Here is a 22,083-nt window from a genome sequence, read left to right as displayed (position 1 = left end):
TTGTGGCTGTAATTTCTTCTGGTCACTGATAGGCCCATGCAGTTGTTAAAATTCAAGAAAGCAGATATTGAGAGTTTATCTGGTTGCAAAGAAAGTGGGGGGAGGAAGGAAAAAGAAGCCAATTCAAATGCTAACTGCAGCATTAAAGAAACTAAAATTCATATTTAATGCATGTAATTAGGTTCAAAACAAACTTAGCTGATCCCAAGAGAACTGAGATAATTGTTCGATTAAAATACATTGTTTTCTCTCAGGGTTAAGTCCTTATGAGTCAAAGTGGATAAAACTATTGAAACTATAAAAAGTGTAACATAATAGGTATTCAAAGCGTTTTTACCGATCGTCAGTAGAGAATCACGTCAGTAGAGAATCACAGTAGAGAACAGGGGTCCTCAAGGGCCACCGTTCTGCAGTTTTTAGATGTGTCACAGGAACAAAACGCTATAATGAAATGGCTTAATTACCTCCCCCTTGTGTGGATAAATTCTCCAGAGCCTTGCTAATGACCTAATTATTCTATTCAGGTGTGGTGCAGCAGAGGCACATCTAAAAGTTGCAGGACACCGGCCCTGGAGGACTGGAGTTTTCGGATACTTTGATGAATCTTCACAAAGCCGGATCTAATCTAGAATGTCTGAACTCTGGTTCTGAAATTGTGAACAGAACCAGGTAGATCGATAGATCGATCGATCGATCGATCCATCCACCATCCATCCATCCATCCATCCATCCATCCATCCATCATCCATCCATCCCATCCATCCATCCATCCATCCATCCATCCATCCATCCATCCATCCATCCATCCATCCATCCATCCATCCATCCATCCATCCATCCATCCATCCATCCATCCATCCATCCATCCATCCATCCATCCATCCATCCATCCATCCATCCATCCATCCATCCATCCATCCATCCATCCATCCATCCATCCATCCATCCATCCATCCATCCATCCATCCATCCATCCATCCATCCATCCATCCATCCATCCATCCATCCATCCATCCATCCATCCATCCATCCATCCATCCATCCATCCATCCATCCATCCATCCATCCATCCATCCATCCATCCATCCATCCATCCATCCATCCATCCATCCATCCATCCATCCATCCATCCATCCATCCATCCATCCATCCATCCATCCATCCATCCATCCATCCATCCATCCATCCATCCATCCATCCATCCATCCATCCATCCATCCATCCATCCATCCATCCATCCATCCATCCATCCATCCATCCATCCATCCATCCATCCATCCATCCATCCATCCATCCATCCATCCATCCATCCATCCATCCATCCATCCATCCATCCATCCATCCATCCATCCATCCATCCATGTCGCTAGTCTGTTGCAGGACAGCAGGACAAATAACCATGCACACACACATCTAAGGAGAATTTAAAGAGACCAATTAACCTAACAGTCATGCTTTTAGACTGTGGGAGGAAGTCAGAGTACCTGGAGAGAACCCACGCATGCACAGGGAAAACATGCAAACTCCATGCAGAAAGACCCCAGGCTGGGAATCGAGCCCAGGACCTTCTTACTGCAAGGCAACTGCGCCACTGTGCATCCCTGAGGATGTAGCCATCAGTTTTATGTGCAGGTACAAGGCATCACAAAACACACCCTGAACATTTGTTGACTTGTATAATATGCAGGGTTTCATGTTCTATTTACTATAAATTAAGGTTGTAGTAAAATTTTTTTTAAAAGGTTTAAAACGAATCTGAAAAAAGAAGCTGTGGTCAGTTCTGAATGATAAATCCACCTCCAATTTTACAATATTTAAATTATTTTGGACAGTAACCTGATCATTTAGTGATTTGACTGATATTAAGGAACTAATACACTTGATGGCAACTATAATGTAACTTTATTACATTTAATTTTTTTAAGTGTTGATTAAATGTATTGATCTTTTAAAACTCTATTCTTGCTATCTTTCAAGAATCAATATTTTAGTGGGCTTCAATGATTTAAAACATTTCTGTATTGAAATCCTCTTTTTATTTGTCTGATACTTTAACAGACATATAAACAAACATACATTAGAAGTACAGGGATAAATCAACCATCCTAGATGTTAATATGATGACAAAGTCACATGTCTACACTGTTTTATATTTAGTTCTATGTGTTACAATCATTTGTGTTTAAAGACAGGCTAATTTCACTGTCTTTTCACACATATGTTTATTCCCAAGAAAATGTTGTTGCTTGAAACACTCCTAGAAATTGGGAAAAAGTAACACTTTTTTTTCTACTCCAAACTTGATTCAGACAAGATGTGAGAGAAAATGCATTCTGATACGTTTTTAAGGGCGTCAGGAGAGTCACTGTCAGGAGAACGTGACACGGCAGGGCTGACAGCTCCATCATAAAGCTCCCAAGCCGGTCGTCAATCACTCAGCAAGGCTCCCGTCTGCTTTGGTGCTTCACGAGATGAGCAGGGATGCACAGATACATCGTGGCAGGAGACCATTTCAACATCCCACAACTGGGACATTTCCAACAAGCCCAGAAAGACTTATTACAAAGCTTCAATCAAATTAAACCCTTGGTGATAAAAATTAAACATGCTGGCCAGATCTGGTGGGTAATAGGAACTGATCATAGAGTACACAATCAAGTGCACATTCATAGCATTAATGCACAAGACACAGCACTTCATCCTGCAGTTACACAAAGCGTGACAAATAGAGCTACGACATGATGAAATATCTCTCCACAGGTATTACTTTCCTATGAAGATGTGGCAGTCAGTGTGCATCCAGCACATAGCATACTTTTTACAGAGCTAGTGAAACAGTACTTTTGAAGTGTAAAACAAAAGTAAAAGAATAAAACAGCTAGAGGAGTTGTAAAAAAGATGTGGAACTAAACTTATAAAATGTATAATGGAACCACGGGGAAATCTGCTACAGTTTTTCTCATCTTTCCTCCTCAGAAGAGGTACCAGATGCTTATTTCCCCCCCAGTTTTTCCTGTTTGAGTTATTACTTGGGAAAAGGAATTCATAGAATTCAATTTTCCACAGAGATTTGATTTCATTGCATAAAAAAAGTACAATTTAACAAGAGATTCTCCTTTTCCTAGGAAAGACCAAGATTCCAGATGTTTTATTAGTAACTGGTCATTGAAATGACCAGTTACTGATTCACAATTATTTATATTTATGTCAGCAGTGTATTTTTTGTAATTAGAAAACAATTGTAGTACATCATGAAATCCAACACTCGTGTCATGTATGAGTTTCTTATTTCCAGATCAATGCTGTTTTTCCTAGACCTGAGACATTTGATGTTAAAAATATGTTCTCTTTGCATCTGCAAGTTGTTTTACTAAGTTCCCAGTTGGAAAATCATCAATATTCCATCAAGTCAGACAGAAGCCCTGATTTCACTATCCAATATGACCTGAGTTGTAACCAAAAAAAAAAATAAATAAATAAATAATTGAAAATTGATCAAATGGAACACTTACCCCATTAGACAAATTATTAGGCATTATTGTTTACTCCTTCACCTTTGTTTTCCTCTCCTCACACTGAGCTGGAGAAGATATATTAATATTTGGAAACCATTTTCTAAATCCACATTTAAAACATATGCTCTCTAAATAATAAAGATGTTCAAAATAAAGTTATGAAGCAAAATATGACTGAGGCAAAATGTAAGTAAATGAGTGAATTTCTGAATTAATAGAACAGGAAGTGCTTTTAGTTTGATATTTTCAGAGAATGTTGAAGATAGGTTTTTTATTTGCTTTGAAATAATCTATTGTCCCACAATACAGTGCTCATTTGGAGAAACATTCATGTGTTCATCAATATGAAGCTACAACTAAAAAAAGTATATTTACATTTTACAATAATCCAGAAACATCACCGGCAAATAAAATGCATCCTTTCACAGTTAGACGTGCAGCAGACCACAACCTGTCTGGGCTGCTGTGTGTACAAACATGCTGTCATACTTGGCACATTTTTCAAATGCTTAAAATGATCAACCAATTGCTTCTGTGATACAGTGAGAGAAATCCGTCCCAGTTTGTTGCTTTTTCAGCCGTTTAGAATCTACTGTGGACAATAGGGCGACAACACAGATCGGAAGAGGATTGGAGTTTATTGCTTCAATATTTAAAACGCCTTGATCAATACTTGGTATTGGGTTAAGTGTAGGATCAATGTTAAACCAGCTCACTATTAGGAAACTGCTTTGAGGTTCAGAAGTCCTTTCTTTGCACCTTTTACAGTTTAAACAAATACTGTAAAATATATGATCGATCAATATTAAATCAAAGCAAAATCTGTGCTGTTGTCAGTGTTCTGCATGTTTTATTCCCACAGCAAACATCTTCCCTCTAACCCCAGCCAGACAGAGCAAATCTACACTTCTTGTTTGGGCTCATTTCCAGCTGCTACACACTGCTACGACCCAGACTTTTTAGCTGCAGGCATTCCTTTGGTACTACAGGGGAGGGGGAAAAAACCCTTACAACCTCACGGCATTCACCTTGGGGCCTGCAAGTATCCGCACATCGACTAACAGTGGGGAAAGAGAAAAACCCAGTTCAATCAAGGTTTGGTTCCAGAGTGTGCACAGTGTATGGAGGTAAGCTCTCATTATTCTGACACCACCTCTACCTCTGGCCTCCTCGCACTAAAAATATGACATTTAAGGAAAGAAGGATTATTTTAAAGCCAAGAATCAGCACACACAAAGAGACACCCACAGCTGACCTCCAAGCTGACAATGTCCTTCTAAAACCTCCAACCTCAACCAAAGTGAGTTACTTCAGAGGGTGAAAGTTGTAAAAAACAATTTTTTTTAAGCAACAAAAATAATCATATATCATGAATACTTGAAACTTTAAATGTATCCTCTGTGAATTTTGTATTACAATAAAGAAAGCAATTCTGTATGTTTTAGTTTGACTTCCATTAATCTATTCTAAACAGTGATTTGTTTTCTGCTAAAGTGCCTGTGAAAGTGGACAAACTTTGCAACCTCAGTGAACAAATGAGATGCAACTTTATTGATTGTGGTGGGTAAAGTGGAGTCACTGCAACAAAAGAGCTGGCACAACAGACCAAAGCTAATAAATAACCCCAACAAAACGAACTTCTTTAGAATAACAACATCTATTGAAGATAGCAGTAGACGGTCTTCTTAAAGATGAGGTGGACAGTATGTACAATCTGTTTTATCGATATGAGGTATTTTGATGAAACATGTTTTCAAAAAGAGAGAAAACATTTTACAGTTGGTTTTGCTACAGCAGGGCTGTCCAAAGTGTGGCTTAGGGGCCATTTGGGGCCCTACAAAATATTTTCTGGGAAGCCTGAACCCTGAGTTTAGTTTCTCAGCATTTACTTACATTAAATATGATAAAATGTTTGCTGACAATAGGCCTTTCAAAAAAGACTGAAACTAAAATCTTTCTAAAACGAAAAGCACAAACTAAACAACCAAAAATTAACTTGAAACTTTGTTATCAATTACAAAATATAAAAATAAGGCAATTTTTATATCCTAGATCTGCAGTGTTTTGTAAACTATTGTTTAAACTGTTGAGCAGGAAAACTATGCGATTGGTTTGCATTTTTAGTGAATTTTCCACCTATTATGTGACTAATATTCCTCTGAGAACCAATCAAATGTTAGGGGGATATATCAAAAATGAAAAAAAAAAAGGTGCAACAGCATGGTTGCATTAACTAATACATGTTTTACACTTGTTGAAACACCTCTTGATTTAATGTCAGCATTCGGTGTTTGGTATTTGATGAGAGCTCACACGTCTCATCACATATAGTAAATCTAGTTCAACTTGAATTAAACTTCAGCTGTCTTAGTGTGATGTTCATCACATTTTGTCAGTTGCGCTCATGAGGTAGAGCAAAGAAATTCAATGATTTTTGGTGTACAAGTGTATCTCTGAGAAGGAGCTTACAAGATACAGGAGCAGAAAGTCCAGTTTTTGTGACCACACAATTTTGGAATTTCTTCCAAAATTCAGTAAAACCCAAAACAGAAACGAGTTAAGAAGGATTTCCGATACAGACGGCATCACTGAAGGAGCAGCATCATTGTCCAGGTGCTTGTTAGATTATAAGGAGGAAAAAAATGTGTTCTCTAGATTTTTGGACCAAAAAGTAATATGTTAGAACAACGACTCAAAAACTTATGACAGTCTGAAGGCAAAACTAGAACCTTTAGCCCTCAGTTCAAAAGGTTGTCTCGGTACACAAAACAGCACAGAGAGTCATTTCAAATAAAACCCCTTACCAATTATGAAACAAAGTGGTGGGAGCATTATGCACTGTAAATCCTCAGACTCCAATTCTTCTAAGGAATTGGAGCTTGGATAAGCTGGAATTGAGACATTTTCAGCTTTTAGAACCACTGTCTGCTAGAAAACTAAAGGATAATTTATTTCATTTTCAGTACCACATGGACCCCTAAAATATATTATCAAAATGAGCAACAGAATTTTTTGGGACTGAGAAAATCTGTTCTTACTGTCTGACAGATTGAAGCATCCTTGGCAGAGCAAAGTGGGCAATTTTTACCTGGTTGAGATGTTGCTATCAGACTCCGACCAGAAAAGATTGAATATGAAATCTGACTCTAAAGGAGGCTCAGAACAATTTCAATGTAATGAGGTGCACACAATAACTGGTAACAGAGTTATTACATCTATGTTATACTTTTCACCAACAAATGTTAGTTTTTCAGTTAGATCTATCATTATAGATCTAGAAGAAAAAAATAGTTCTAGGATTAATTTACCTGGTCTTGTTTTGCTTAAGTCACACAGGAAGCCAGGGTTACCCCAGATTAAATACAGAATTTTTTATTCAGTTTATGATAAGTGATATAACCCTTCAAACCAAGCCCAAAACAGTTGACTGTGTTTTTAAAAAGAGTTAAATGTTTCAGAGGTGGTGGCAATGCCTTAATTTTATTTTTCTATGAAAAAAAAACAACAACCCAAAACACATTTTGAACCAAGGTGAGCAAGACATTGGAAATAAACTTAATGTGGATGGTGATCAAACCAAATAGTAACATTAACATCTAAAAAAATAAATGAAGGCCATTTATTTTCGAGAACTTTGATTTTGATTAATTAAATAATGAAACAGCTCTGGACTTTTTGTCACCGATTTTTACTTGGAATCTTTGTTGCCTTTTTTCTGGTGTTACAGTGATTGACAGTTTGGACTAGGATTATCCCATTTTAGCTCTTTCTTAGTTGAGTTGTACAAAATCTAAGTGTGAAGGGGTGATACAGGTCCTTTGAGACTTCAGTTACACTGGGAATGGAGTCAGCCTTCATTGAAAGGTCATGTGGAAGTTACAATATTAATTACAACCCAAAGTTATTGGCCTCCCGAGGTTCTGGCAATCTCCATATGCACAATAAGGTCTGTATATCAGTACAATTAACCTCTCAGTAATCTGTTAGAAGAATGATAATGATCCAGCTGTCTGTCAAATGTAAGTGGAATATATTCACTGACTTTTACAAAGTGTTTATTAGCAGCCATCTCATGAAATTTAGTCTCATTTATTGAAGCTTCATCTCTTCACCTTTGGCCTCACCAATATACGTCTGTTTTAGCATTCACCAGGGCTATCAAACCCACCCAAACCAATTAGAAGAAAAAGTAACTAAAATCTTGCCGATGTCAATCAAGCTAATGTATTTTATCGTGAATGCATGAGACTTTTAGCAGCAGGTAAAGAAAAGTGTGAATACAATTTTAAAATATTTCTGAGGTGCCAATATTTTTATTCTGAAAGGATCATTGAAGACTATAATTTGCACAAAAATTATTTTTTTTTAAATACCACAAATATATTTAAAGCCAGAAAACCTAAATAAAGTAAAAGTATAAAATACAAACCAATCTGCAGGTAAATAATTATAAATCACACTTTTATGGAAGAAAAAGAGGCTTTTGTGTCACACACTCGTGAGTCAATGTGCACCTAGAAATCTGAAAACATAATCATTGAATGATTTATTTCTACCCAAGAAACAGTTGCTGCAAATGTTTAAATAAATTAAAAACACAATCTATGTGTGTATCTAAAGGACAGCTCCACCAATATGACAAATTTCTCCTCATCCACCAAAAACAGCTTGGGTTTTTGGTGAATTGGAATGAAAGGAAGAAACAACATGGTTTATGCCATGTCATAAGTGGGTTGGTTATAAGGCTTGCACACATAATCAATAACTGGATCGCTACAATCAACTGTGGGTGTTGCTTTTGAGCAGATAGTCCATACAGTATGAAAAATACTATTTTCTTCGAAGTGGCAGAAAATCATTTAGTTCTGTGTCTAAACTAATTAGAGAATGGTGGTTTTTCTATAGCCAAACCACCTGATGTACAAGAAAAACAAACTACAAACTAACTTCAACATTATGTGTTTTGGTTGTATGTTTTTGGCTGAACAGTCAGTGTCAGAATAATATCAGGCAGCTACATAACCAGTGGTGGGCACTGCTAACTAAAAGGTTTGTTGTGCTAACCCTAAAACACTAATCATACACATTATTTCCACTAACACTAACACGCTTGGTCTTTGTTCCTGCTAGTATCCTGAAAATAAATGTAAGATGAATTCTATTGCTACGCATGTACAACATTTGAACAAAGTAACCTCTGATGAATCTGTTAGCGGCAAATAAATCAAAGTTGTGACTTCCTGAGCAAAGCCGAATCAAGAAAAATAAATTTCAAAAATAAAGAATTAAAAACTCAAAGCTGCTGTAGGAAAAGAAGAAAGCCTTTTAATAATGATGCCCTGCAGCTCAGGGTTTAAGAGCAGAAAGTAACAGCAAAAACTAAAAACAAAGTCTAGAAGGTTAAAGGTTTTATTTGCAATTATTGTAATTTAGTTCCTAAAATTCTGAAACATTATTAAAAAAGGGACTCTTTAACATTCACTATGCAAAACTACATTTAGTACTGCTTAACTAATCTGTTGAAAGTCAAGTGTTTGTCCAATTATACCCAATAACAATTATGTCAGTTTTCTTCCTTCTAGATGTAAAAACAATCAGTTGCTTATGCAGATATACGGCAAACTGTGGCATTCAGATCATGCTTAAGAGATTACTGTTCTTTTACAACCAACTATTAAACTAAATGCTGAGCTTAACATAACATTTCAAACCAATTTGTAATTGCGGTTTGCCTCAGAAGCTTGTCATGGAGTTTAAAATCTTCATACTGATAGTTAATTGGTTGGAACGTTTTGGTTTTGGAGGCCAAACCTGTCAAAGCTTTTTTATTCCATTGCCATCATGTGAATTGCATAAAACTCCAGCTGCTTCAGGAAGTAAATTGCGTTTATCAGCACCAGGTAATTAAAGTTCGGTATCTGCTGTCTTTCTAACTTTATTTTTTGTTTCAACCAGCTCCCTGGGGACAGAACTGCACCCTCAGTAGTTAAATAGCGCATGGAATAGTTTCGAACTGCATCCATCTGCTGTTTGGTGCTGAGCGGGCAATGTACTGTACAATGAGCTGAAGCTCATGGCTTCACGTTATCAAGGTGAGCTGCAGATTTGAGTGATGATTCAAGGTAGATCACCAACTGTGAGTGACCTTTTTTCTCGCTACCACATTGCTTTGCAGCTGGTTTGACACATTTTACTGCTACTGTGAGCAAACTTTGATAATACTCCCCAGCCACTTAGCTTTGCATCACCTCTGAGGTCTCTTATTTTACCAAAGAGTACAGCCTGCAGTAGTTAGGACTGATGTGGGACATAAAGTGCTTTAAACTACTTTTTGTCATGGTAAAAATGACAAACCTCAGTTTATCTAATTAACATATCACATGATAAACCAACACAAACTATTGTTGTTGTGAACTTGAAGGAAAGCAGTATATGATTTTCCAACATTTTTTACAAATAAACCAGAGCAATGTGCTGTCCACACTGATATTTAGCTCCTGTTGAAATGACTTATGCATGTTTTTGAGGTAAGCCTCTAGCAGGAAAGTTAGAAATTGAAGATTTTTCTTCTTTGTGAAATCACTCAAGTCGAGGCATATTGGATAAAGAGCATCACAAACTTTTAAGTGGATTTGCGTCTGAACTTTAACTGGGCTATTCTTACCCCTTAAAATGCCTTAATCTAAACCAATCTACAATAGAACCCTATGTTTATGTTTGGAAGGTGAAGGTGAACCTCCATCCCAATCTGAAGTCTTTTGCTGCATCTAACATGTTTTCTTCCAGGATTACTCTAGTTTCTGGCATCCATCTCCCTTTTCTTCTCTTGCAAGCTTCCAGTCCCTGTTGAAGATCTGTCTTCAATATGTTAGCTGTGCCCTCTTCATGCCTTGAGACAAACTGCAAACAGGGCTTCATCACTTTATTCAAAGTTTTTTTTTTTTTAATTTTCGCTACTTCATAAAGGTTATATGTTTAACGAATCAACAAATCCTCCCAACTGAGCAGAGGATGCAGTTCCAAAACTGTGGATCTTTGGAGTTTCGTCACTTTTTTTCTGATTAATGCTCTTTTCATATTTTTAATTTTTGGATTATATAGTGTGCTGTAAAATGTTCGAAACTTAAGATATTGTTTATATCCTAAACCTGAATTCCCCTCGTCCAAAACCTCCTCTCTGATCCATCTGCTGGGCTCTTTAACCTTCGTGTTTGTTCAACGCCATGAACAAACATAATCACAGTGTTTGTTTGTGGTGATAAACAACTGTCTTAAAATTTCTTAAGACACAGGTTTTAAGAATTTCAAACAATCTACAATTGTCACTAACAGTTTTTAGACATGCGAAAGACGAACATGTGAACTCCATATAAAAAGCCCCTGGCCAGGATTCAAACCCAGGACCCAGAAGCGTGCAGCCAACTGCTCCACTGTATTTTAATTTCAGTTTTGCTGAAGAAAAAAAATGCACAAAAGAAAAGTCATGAACCAAATTCTTTCTAGTTCACAGGGATATGTTTTAGGTTGGCTTATTGGATAAAATCACAATAAAACTAAATAAAGTTTGTAGTTAAAATGTAGTAAGGTTCAAGTTGTTTGAAAGCTACTGCAGGCACAGTATGATGATGAATTACTTAAAGAGAGAAGTGTAGAAATAACCTTCTTACCATTCACTTGGAGAATGTGGGTCTGAAACAGTTTGTCATATCCATCAGCATGACAGGTGTAGTTACCCATGTGGGTGGTGGTCACCTTGGTGATGTACAGTGAGCCATCATCCCCAAAATCCTACCAGAGAAAGAGGACAGACAGAGCTTTAATCGCCTGGACAAACCCCTCAGAGCCTGGAAACAGCAGCTGTGGCTGAGTCCGGGAAAACAAACTGTTTCAATAAAAATGCAACAAACAGCAGCACACAGATGGAGATCTGGAAATAAAAGGAAATGAAACTTATCACAGCTGTTGGCAAAGGCACATTGTGGATCAAACCTACATCAATCTATGACAAAAGCTAAACCTATTATCTATCAAAGTCATATTTAGAAGTAATAATTTACTCATATAAGACATTTTTCCACAGCAGATGACTGATCTGACTCAGAGTGCAACTAGAATTAATTACTGCAAAAAATCACTCTTTACTTCCTTCAGTACAACAACTGGCTAATGCAGTGGAGCAGACAGTATCTAAATAATTCCACTTTTTAAACATTAATGTCCCGTTAGAAAGCAAAGAAAGTAATTCTGCTATCACATTCTCATTTAATGAATGCATGCGGCTATTCCCAGGCTGCTTTGTTAAAATAGAACTTATATATTAATCATGCAGATATAACTAAAACTTGATGAATTCATGCCATGTTGTGATTATTAAACCCATGAGCAAAATATATTTCTGAACAAAGAAGAGCAAACAGAATGATGAACTGTTCAGGCTGCGGTGGAGACAGAAGCCCACAAAGCTAATGAGCCTGATGACGGCGGAATCCGCCAGGCAGAGGAGGAACAGATGCCACCTTGTAAAGACCACACGGCAATAAAAACCGAACATCACACTGATTAAGGAAGTTTTGTTTTATGTGTCTGCGTTTTCAAATTAATACCAGAATTATTTATCTTCTTCTGATAGCAGTGGCATAAGATTTTTGTCAAAATACAACAATCAATGCTAAAGTTTAGTCTTAGTCTGCTTTTAGATGGAAAGGTTTGAAATGACATTGATTCTGACTTTTTTCTCTCCACTATGATTGTATTTCTTGCTTTCAATGCATGTAGTGATTTTACCTATGTCTGCTTGCAGCAGGATGCTTCATTTATTTAATGGATTTGTTATTTTTCCTCTTTCAAACTTGAACAGTTTTCTTTAATCCACACCCCCATTTTGTTACATGCTATATATTAAAATGTAAGTTGGAAATTTAATTGCTACAGCAAATATTGCATTTCATATCAATAAGGTTTCTTTCAAATGATATATTAATTGGATTTCAGAATTTAATCTTTGCAAGTCATTTCAGCTTATACTCTATCTTTGACAAAATAAAGTGAAGAAATAAGAGATATTGATGTAATTCTTCATTTTCAACAGGAGGGATTTATAGGTATAGTTGACTCTTAATTCTTGTGAAGACTAGTCTGCATTCTAGAATGTGATTCATTATTTTGTTTGAAACATATTAAATAAATATACTTGAAAGAAACAGAAAAACTAAGATTACATTCGCGCAGCAGGCACATCTGACCTAAATCTTATTCTTTGTGAAGTCTGCATTCTTCTTCTGCAGAATAAGAATGAGTGATCCCAAACTTGACCCCAAATATTCAGGTTTTGGGGCCGCAATGATCTGCACTTGTGTTCGGTAACCGTTCACTCAGAAGTCTGAATGCATATTTCACCCAAAACATAAAACTAAAAAAAATCTGACTGTCTATCTCAACCTGCTGAGTAGACACAGGCCAAGTTGCTCTTGAAGATAATGTTTTTGAAAGAATGAGAGTTATGCAGCGTTCAAATTCACCACCGTAATGGAGCTAAGATACCAAGGCATTTCCATTTTAAAGTGACATGATCTAACGAGATCGAATCTGGCTCAGTATTTCTCATCCCATATGCCTAACACCGTTTTAATTTGCAAAAGTATTATCTCACTTCTAACTGCAGTTCTCTTTTTACATTTGCTTACATCCTACAACCTTTAAACTATATTTTTCAGGAAATAGATGACAGATAAGTTGGGAACATCAGGCATCCCGTTTACAAGTGTTCAGTGTGTATATCATTTTATTCTTCTGAGCTCCAATCGGACTTCTGAACCCTGGATGACTGAAGCATCAGAGCTTCACAATATGAGGAAATCGATGGTACCTTTTGGGCTTCTTGGGCTGAGAGCATATTGTGTCACCTTCTTAAATGAAAAATGAAGGCGGGGGAGAAATGAAACTCAGAGGGGTGGAACGAGTCATAACGGAGACTCTGTCGACATGATTCCTCCTCCTCACCTCATCACCCTCACCTTAGCTATCAGCAGCACCCAGCTTCCTGCAGACTGAACAGGCCAGGGTAGGACAGCTCAGGAGCGAGGCAGACAAGGGCGGGTAGAGGAGCATTTACAAATAGGCCACAACCCTCAAGAAACCATAATTAATAAAGCTGCCAGAGCTGGGTCACCTCTGAAGAGGCATTGAAGGGGCAACTCATGGGATAGCTGACCTCCACCACTGACGAGAGATTTTAAAAGAAATTTCCTGTCAGTTCACAATCTTTTTTAAGAAGGCAAACAAAAGTGATACCCTATAAAGTATTGAAGTCGGTTCTATGAAAATTAGATCATCTGCCAAGAAAAATAAACTTTGACAAAAAGGACATTTTTCTAAGAATAAGTTACATTAATGTTTTAGCCTGGTCTGAGAGAGTAAAGCTACAGTGGATTTAATTATATTACTTACCACCTTGCAAAATTCTGCATACTCTTCTTTTTTGCAAGATTTGTGTGCATATCATGTAAAATCACTATGAAATTACTGGGCACAATTTTTTTTAATTTTAATACAGAGAGAATTTCACTTTAAAAATGTTATGAGTTAAATATGATTTGCATGTCACAGGCACTATTTCAGCTTTGTGGGCTTTTTGTTAATATAATGCAATAATACCAAGCATAAACAGCACAAAAAGCAGAAAGCCTTACCTGAGATGGGATCTGTTGAAAAAACATGAAAGGTTAAAAAAAATTAGAGAATGACTTTTTTCCCACAACATTTAAGAAACCATAATATTGTAAATATTTTACAATGGTCTAAAACTAATTAACAAGACTTGTGCAGTTGGTGAATTTTGCGGAAAAGTAAAAACGTTTTCTTTGTCATAGGTGGTATATATATTATAAAACAGACATTCATCACAGAAGTAAAAATCAAATGTTTACTTCATGGCAGGTCATTATTAGAACATGCGCTCAACTCATATCAACAAGGTAACAACAAATATTGTTATTGTTCAAAAAACATAAGATTTCTTCTGCTCTTTTGAAATAGTTCTTAAGAATTATAGTTGGTGAATTTTGCAAAAGAGATCAAATGTTCTTTGTCATAGGTGTACATATATTTTAAAAAGTGGGATTCAACACAAAAGCAAAAATGTGATTTTTACTTCCTGGCAATTTGTTGCCAGAAGACACACTCCTCTCTTAACATTGAATTAATAACAAGCACAACTTGAACTGTAGATGTAATATTAATGTTTACACGTTTAAAGTTTACAAATGTTTTTTTTTTTTTTTTTTTACTTGGCCCCTGAGTGAAGACTGAATTACTGGCAGTGCTGGATGATGATGCAATAGTCAGCAACGGTCAGCTTCATGGAATTATAGTAAGCTGCTTTGTCAAAATTTAGAGACTCTATTGGACTCCGGGACATCAGCTCCGTCGTGGGATTAGTGTGAAATTTACTAGATCAGAACGTAGTCAAAAACTTTGAAAATAACCATGTTCTAAACTGGGAATGCCTGTGGGATTACACAGTAAACATCTCATTTACTCACAGGAATATGACTAATCAATGTTGGCAGTGGATGTTCACAAATATTTCCAGCAAGCAATTATACTAAATTTGTCTGCAAGGCATTTTAGAATGTGTTTGTGGGTGCCAGGTGCCTGTGAAATTTATTCTTGTCTATGAAAAGAACAGCAGTGATCTACTAGAAGCTTGAGAGCCAAAAATAAATCTGGATTAAGCAACTGCATAGTCCATCAGGGGTTCAGCTGGATATGGTTTGGTTTGCACACGGATCTGAACATGTTCAGCTGATGCTGTGCATCATGCTGAATCACATGCTCTTAGTATTTAGAGGTAATCCACACAGCAGCAAACGTTGCAAAGTCAGGCTTAAAGTGCCAACATCAAAACAACTGCATATGTTGTAAAAGCACATGAAGTACTTTCAGTCTGAGGATACAGATTAACTCAATTACTTTATGAAACTCCACAAACAGAAAACCAACATGCTGAGAGCTCTAGAAACACAAAACAAACCATTCATTAAATGAATAAATTGAAGAAATGCAAAGCTTTCCGTGATAGTCTCCTAGTGAATTATTAATTACATTTATTCTTTACACTGTTGCTTTGAAAGGTGGTGTGGGGACTCTGATCCTTGAATGGTTGCAAACTGCATAATGGTGTCGTATTGTTATGATGCCATCCTGAAGGAGTGTTTGAAAGAGTATGAGCTTCTTAAAGAGACAGAGGCCTGATTTTAAGGTGTCAAATTACAAAGCCAAATTTCTTTTAAGTTATGTTTAATCTTAAAAGAAATTTTAAGTTTACCCCAACCACTTAAACATATGTACTTTTCATCTTTTCATCTAGATTACTAAATCAAATTTTCCTGTTATAAATATACATTTTACAGTATAGTTCAGGGATCTTCAGTGGGTCTGTAAAGGCTTCTGGCTGCATCTCTTTCCAAGATTTTCTAAAACACCTTGAAGGCATTTGCATTTTTTTAGTTGAATGTGTGGGATCGTCAAACTGATGTGTCAATGTGACAGTGTGATGTGTGTTCGGGTGTTCAGGTGGACTGACATGTGCCTTTAACTACGAGACTTCTATCTCTAACATAAAAGAGATAGCAGTGGAGTGCTGCACGATTTTTATGTCTTTGGGATGTTTTCTATCACGAAAGAAACTCAGGAGCTTTTACAATAATCTGTCAGAACAAAACTCCAGTCTACTGGAGGAAGATTAGCATAAAACTTGCAAATGTACACGAACTGAAATAGGCCAGAAAATGCACATTACTTTAAAGAAGGCTTCAGACCTACCTATACACAGAAAAATAGCCTTGTTCTGCCTCCCTTAAATGACTTTAGTATCACTAGTAACTTCCAACCTGTTAGCAGTTTGTGTACATTTGCAAGTCTGTGCTAATTCTCATTGCCTCCAGTAGACTTGGTATGTATAAATGGTATATCATCATTCTACCACAATCCTGTGGGCAGTAAATCTGCTCCCATATGTTTAAGCATCCTAATTATGCAAATGAGTCACCCATTAGAGGTGTAGCAAGATTGAGAGGGCCACTGATAGAAGGATGCACCACAGCTTAGTCCCATTTCTCATAACAACTAAAAGCATGTTCATTTGACGTTGCATTGTTAGGTGCTATATATTAGGTACATTGTAATGTTATAATGCATTTCTTCCATCCATTAACCCATGCAGGAAGCAGGAAAAAAATTGTGTCCAAAACACAAGAAATGAAAAACTGAGGTGTTTGAATTTTGCTGTCATTGTTGTCATTACTGAAAAACCCCAGATAAACCCTTTCCTAGAATAATGAACATCTCTTGACAGCAGACTCTTTCATCTTTCAGTTGACATTTGAATTAAAAATACACAGAGCAAGCTCTGATATAAATCACTCAGGGAACAGACAAGCATGTGCAAAGAGCAGACAGAGACCACCCATTGTCAGGACACCGAACTCTACTGCGTGTCTTCAGGCAATATCACAAAGATGAAACAAAAGCTAGTAGTATTGAACCTACAAAAACAAGAAGAGAAAAAGTTGTTTTCCAGGAATAATAATAATAAAAAAAAAACACTTCAAAGCTTCTTTTGACCCTGCGAAGCTTCATCTCACTGTGCAAACCATCCTAAAGACACTTACAGTGTTTTCAGTTTACAACTATTTTTACCCTCATATTGTTTAAAGGCAGAAACATATCACAAAAAATGACAGAATGAACCATTCAGCAGAGAATCTGTGAGACTCATATCAGCAGTTTGAGCACTGGTTGTTATGGGCGACACATCACTGACAAACAGAACCAGCAGCTCATGGTGCCAAAGATGACTGGCAACAGCTGAGTGCCTCTTACTCAATTTAAGGGTCATCAACATTTAACATAACATTAGTGGCTTGGCTGGATTTACTTTATCTACTGTGTCATTGTTGATTTCATTATGCACCGTAATATCACACTCATCTTAGTGATTTCTGAAAAAAAAAAAAAATGGGGACTCAATCTGAACTTCACCACGTGTTTTTTTGCTTCTTTTGATGTAGAAGAACGTAAGACAAATGTCAGTCTGGGGCTGTGCCTAGAGATTAACGCACACACACAACCCCACACACACACAGTTATGAAAGAAGCTCCTTCCTCTAGGGCTGAAGCCCTTAGGTATCCCCTTTCATCTTCTCTCTTTGTCTCTGTCACTCCCTCCATTTCTAAACAGTCACCAAGAACACAATCTGACATACTGGATTATAGTCAGCCGCACAACACAAAGGCAAACCAATAGTAAAACAAAATATCCTAAAATTGCTAGTTACTGCCAATACACATCAGACCAGGGGTCTGACTGCCGTGGAGTCCTTTTACCCTGGTGAAAGAAACCCCAGAATTTTCTTGCTTTTTGCTAAATATGTGCAGCATTTATCTCACACACACAACTGAAAACTCGCTTTTTAGATCTACCATAAAAAATGTTTTCTGATTTTTGGGAAAATGACAACATAGACTTATATTTTCTACTCTTTTTAAGATTGCTGCTAAAAGCTATTTAAAGAAGCACAACTTCAAGATCTCTGTGGTTTCTGGCTGCAAACGTATAAATAATATACAACTTTAAAGCAGAGCAGCTTCTAAAGAGATAAAATTAACCAAATTATAAATACTATATATTTGAGATTATCCAGTAATGTCAGTATTATTTAGGATCGTTAATAATCTAAAGTGCAATCTAATTATTCTCTTGTTTTGTTCTGTTCAAAAGTGAAGGTAGCATCTCTTCAACTACTTCAGAATTGGTTGATTGTAAAAGTGAAAAAAAAAAAGAAAGAGATCACACCTCACCATTTTTAAGTCCCTGCTATGGCTATCTGCATATTTTAGATAAATGATTTTCAAAGGCATCAGCAACTAAAGTTCAACATGTTCCATATATTACATATCCAAACTCCTCCGGTCTTTTGAAAGACATCCTGATGACGCATGAACAATAAAACTGGATCGTGAAGCATTTTTTTTTTTGGTTGTTGCCTGGAGAAAATTCTTTCTGAAGCTATGAAGGAAAAACAAAACAAAACAAACAAACAAAAAAACTACTGAAGTTTTTAAAAGTTAATTACAGTTGTAGTTTTATTTTTATTTAAGGGTTGAATAAATTTTATTTACTTATTCAGTGAGTTTTATTGGTCAATTAATAAAACCCATCAGCTGTTTAACTTGAATGTCAAGTTGTTTAATTTATTTTTGTTTATTTTTCAATTACTCTTCACTATTTGTGAATGTATTTTCTCATGTGTATTAGAATTTATGCTATTTTGTTTTTTTTATTTCTGTGCCAGTGTCTCATCAACACAGCTGCATTTCTTCCATCCATCAGTCCAGATGGTCATTACTGTCCCATGCAGATAAACCTGCATCAGACCTGCACACCAACAGATTTATCTACAATTTGTGTTTTTTTTCCATTGTTAGCCTTTTTGAGTTCAACTGTTTAGTTTCTTTAATTCTTTTAATTCATCACTTCCTGTTTGTCTTATTTAAAGTACTTTGTCCACCTGGAATGTGTAAAAAAGTGATATAACAAAGACTGACTGATAATTCAACACATGAATATGTGAAATCATCAGAAATACACAATAACCATCTATATTCTGAGAAGTCAAACCTTTTTCAGTCTGTTTAGATTAAAGGACCTCTGAGGCTCTGCTGTAATGTAAGAGTGAGGCTGAAATAATATTTCTGTTCTGTACAGCGACACATGCGCCTCTATGGATTAGATATATTTTTCTGTCACATCCTACATATCTTGATTTAACTGAGATCTGGAGGGATAGAAAGCCACATCAAGTTAAATTCATTGTCATGTTTCCTCAGATCCTTATCAAACCATTTCTTGCCAAGTGACAGGAGGTATTACCCTTCTAAAATAGATTGGCACCATCAGGGAATAATGTTTCTATGACAGCAGCTTTCTTGTTTATAAGAATGTTTAAGTATGTGGTACATGTCAAACATCCATATGACAGCTTGGCTTTCTCCCAGAGCACATTCCAGCGTGTATCTTTTCAATATAGGGACACATGGAGACTGAAACGAGGGCAGTCTTTGCTCCATGATCGATTTCTGTAACTCATGATCATATTGGTAGATATGGGTCGATCTGATTGATTCAACACAACCTGTTATAAAGATACAACAAAGTGATAAAAGCTGTGCCTTTGGTGTAAAACTTTTAAAGAGATGACAAGACAGATTTTCATGTTGGCAAGGATTAACAAAGTGCTGCCACTCCTCAACCTGTTTCTGCACACTGATGGTCAGCTGGCTAAAAAGGTTGTAACCAAGGCAATATTAGGAAAACAGATAGATCCATTTTCATTGTGATAATATCGATCAAAACTAAGATTTTCTGTACTCTTTCACTTTATTATCTTAATCGAAGCCAACTTTATTCTCTCTGAGCTTTACAGTGACTATAATTCATATCAGGTGTGGGAATCAAAGACGGGACAATCAAAGCATGAATGCACTGGATCTAAAATCCAAATGTCTGTAATTTTGCACACCGATATTGGAATAATGGTGGTGATTCAACATTGTGCCGCTGTGGCTTTCTTGCACTTACCTGTGTTTGCAAGAAAAAAAATGGTCTCATTTGGCAAGACACACCGACTTAGAGTGTAAACTAACCTGACAGTAAATGGTGAAAAAAACAACAAAAAAAAAACAAACAAAAAAACAAAAAGGGAATATACTTTGTGCACAAGTACCTAAGAACTCTGATTACTTCTAGCAGGTGTACTTTTCCACAACATTTTGGGATCAAAACAACATTAAAGAATTTACTAGAATAATAACATTAAAGGTTTACTAGAAGTATAATTTGTTTTACTCCTTCTGCAAATAGGAATAAATGTGCCATTTCTGTATTAAAGAACAAAAAAAAATAGACTAGATTATTCTTATGTACATCAAGGTTAAGCTGTAAAATCTCATGTCAGCTGATCCCTCTCAGAAACCCTTACATCAAAATTCAAAGGTTTTCTTCATCTTTAAACCGCTTGCTTTGTGTAATATCCCTTCCACTTTCTACCCAGAGCCACTGATAACCTTTTAATTAAGTTATGAATACTCAGTAAACATACTCTGGCTTACTCTGCATTGAAGTTTAAACAATTTTAAAAAATGAAAATATTAACAAGTTCTTACATTAAGGTCCTCCAGGTTCAGGGAGTTGAGATACTGATTGTTCCTTTTCCATAAAATAGGTGGTCTCCGCTCTCCTGTGATGGCGCAGGTCATCACGGCGCTCTGTCCAACAGTAACTGTTGTGACACTGACTTTCTGCTCATCTGGGAGGTTCAGCAAGTAAATATCTGTTTAGGAGAAAAAAAAGAATGCTAAGAAAAGATATTCAAGCAGAGGAAGAAGATAAAGTGATATAGCATATGGTTGGTGGTTGTCTTCAAAGTGCTGGTGTGAGGACGCTTCAGTTGGACAGCAAATTATTTTATTTTTGAAACGCAGCCTGTTTCAAAACAACTGAATTATGAGGACCATCAGCCCAAGAGGAAAAGCAAAAGGTTGCATCACCAGTTTGGTAGTATTTTGGATGGTTAATGTAAAAAAGAATCATATTTTTGATACCAACTGATATGAAATGCTGACATCATAATATGTTTTTTAGCCATATCACCAGCTCTAATGAAGCTGGAGTAAAATCAGAGTCTTGCTTTAAGATAGCCTGTAGGTTTGTTCTTTAGAGAGGGGACAGTGTAACAAGAAAATGTACTTCACTTCCAATACTTCAGAATAATATCACTCAAGTAAAACAGGGGAAGTAAAACAACTTCTAAAAATTTGTTTTTCCAAGAAGATAATGAAGTAAATGTAATTAGTTATTACCCACCTCTTAATACAAGTATGAGATCATTCATTTTCCAGAACAGAGACTGGTCAGATAAAACAAAATGCTCATTTTTTATTGTGTTTTTTTTTTATGTCAAATATTTTCTGAAAGTCAATAAGTTTACAGCTCCAATTTTTTGATACCTTGGCTATGAAAACAAACCCAACTCATTCAGGAAGCAGCTGCTCTTCTTATCTGCTGACTGCAAACATCTCATCTTACTCGTCCTGCTTTTGCAACCTGAACCTGGTTTATTTTTAAACATGCTTGCTGTCCTGGAAGATTAACACAAGTCAGACTTTTTGTTGTTTCTTATTTAAGAAAAGGGACTAAGAGAAGAATCTCTAAATCTGTTCAACTGTTCAACCAACCAGAATTACTACAGTCCTCTTCTCTGCATTCATGATTTAATTATAAAAGATCTGGTGGTCAGAAGGCAGGACAGCTATGCTACCTGGTGCTTTGCAAGAGACTGTAAGGGCAGTGTACACTCGTTCATTCTTTGGTATTATGTAACGTGGTCCGTGAGATGATGATTTTTAATCTTTCTCTTGGGTAATGAACAATGGAGCAAAAGGAAACAGAGACTCAATTTGTTCTGCTCCTCAGGGCATGAAATACAAAATCTAATGAAAGAGAAGGTCC

At 36.4% G+C, this 22,083-nt stretch overlaps 1 protein-coding gene across 1 annotated transcript in view; it reads right to left on the bottom strand.

The window, feature by feature from the left end:
* The window catches only part of LOC129360416 (follistatin-related protein 5-like), a 173,982-nt gene that overhangs the window by 38,430 nt on the left and 113,469 nt on the right, over positions 1-22,083 (bottom strand). The window contains 2 exon segments of the mRNA XM_055030622.1: positions 11,183-11,303; positions 20,739-20,905. Of these exon segments, the coding sequence (XP_054886597.1) occupies positions 11,183-11,303; positions 20,739-20,905 (288 nt within the window).

This window comes from Poeciliopsis prolifica, unplaced genomic scaffold (assembly GCF_027474105.1).
Source record: "Poeciliopsis prolifica strain line A6 unplaced genomic scaffold, Auburn_PproV2 SCAFFOLD006, whole genome shotgun sequence".
Classification (NCBI taxonomy): Eukaryota; Metazoa; Chordata; class Actinopteri; order Cyprinodontiformes; family Poeciliidae; genus Poeciliopsis; species Poeciliopsis prolifica.
The sequence above is the reverse complement of the archived record's forward strand: the minus strand, read 5'-3'. Positions and strand labels throughout refer to the sequence as shown.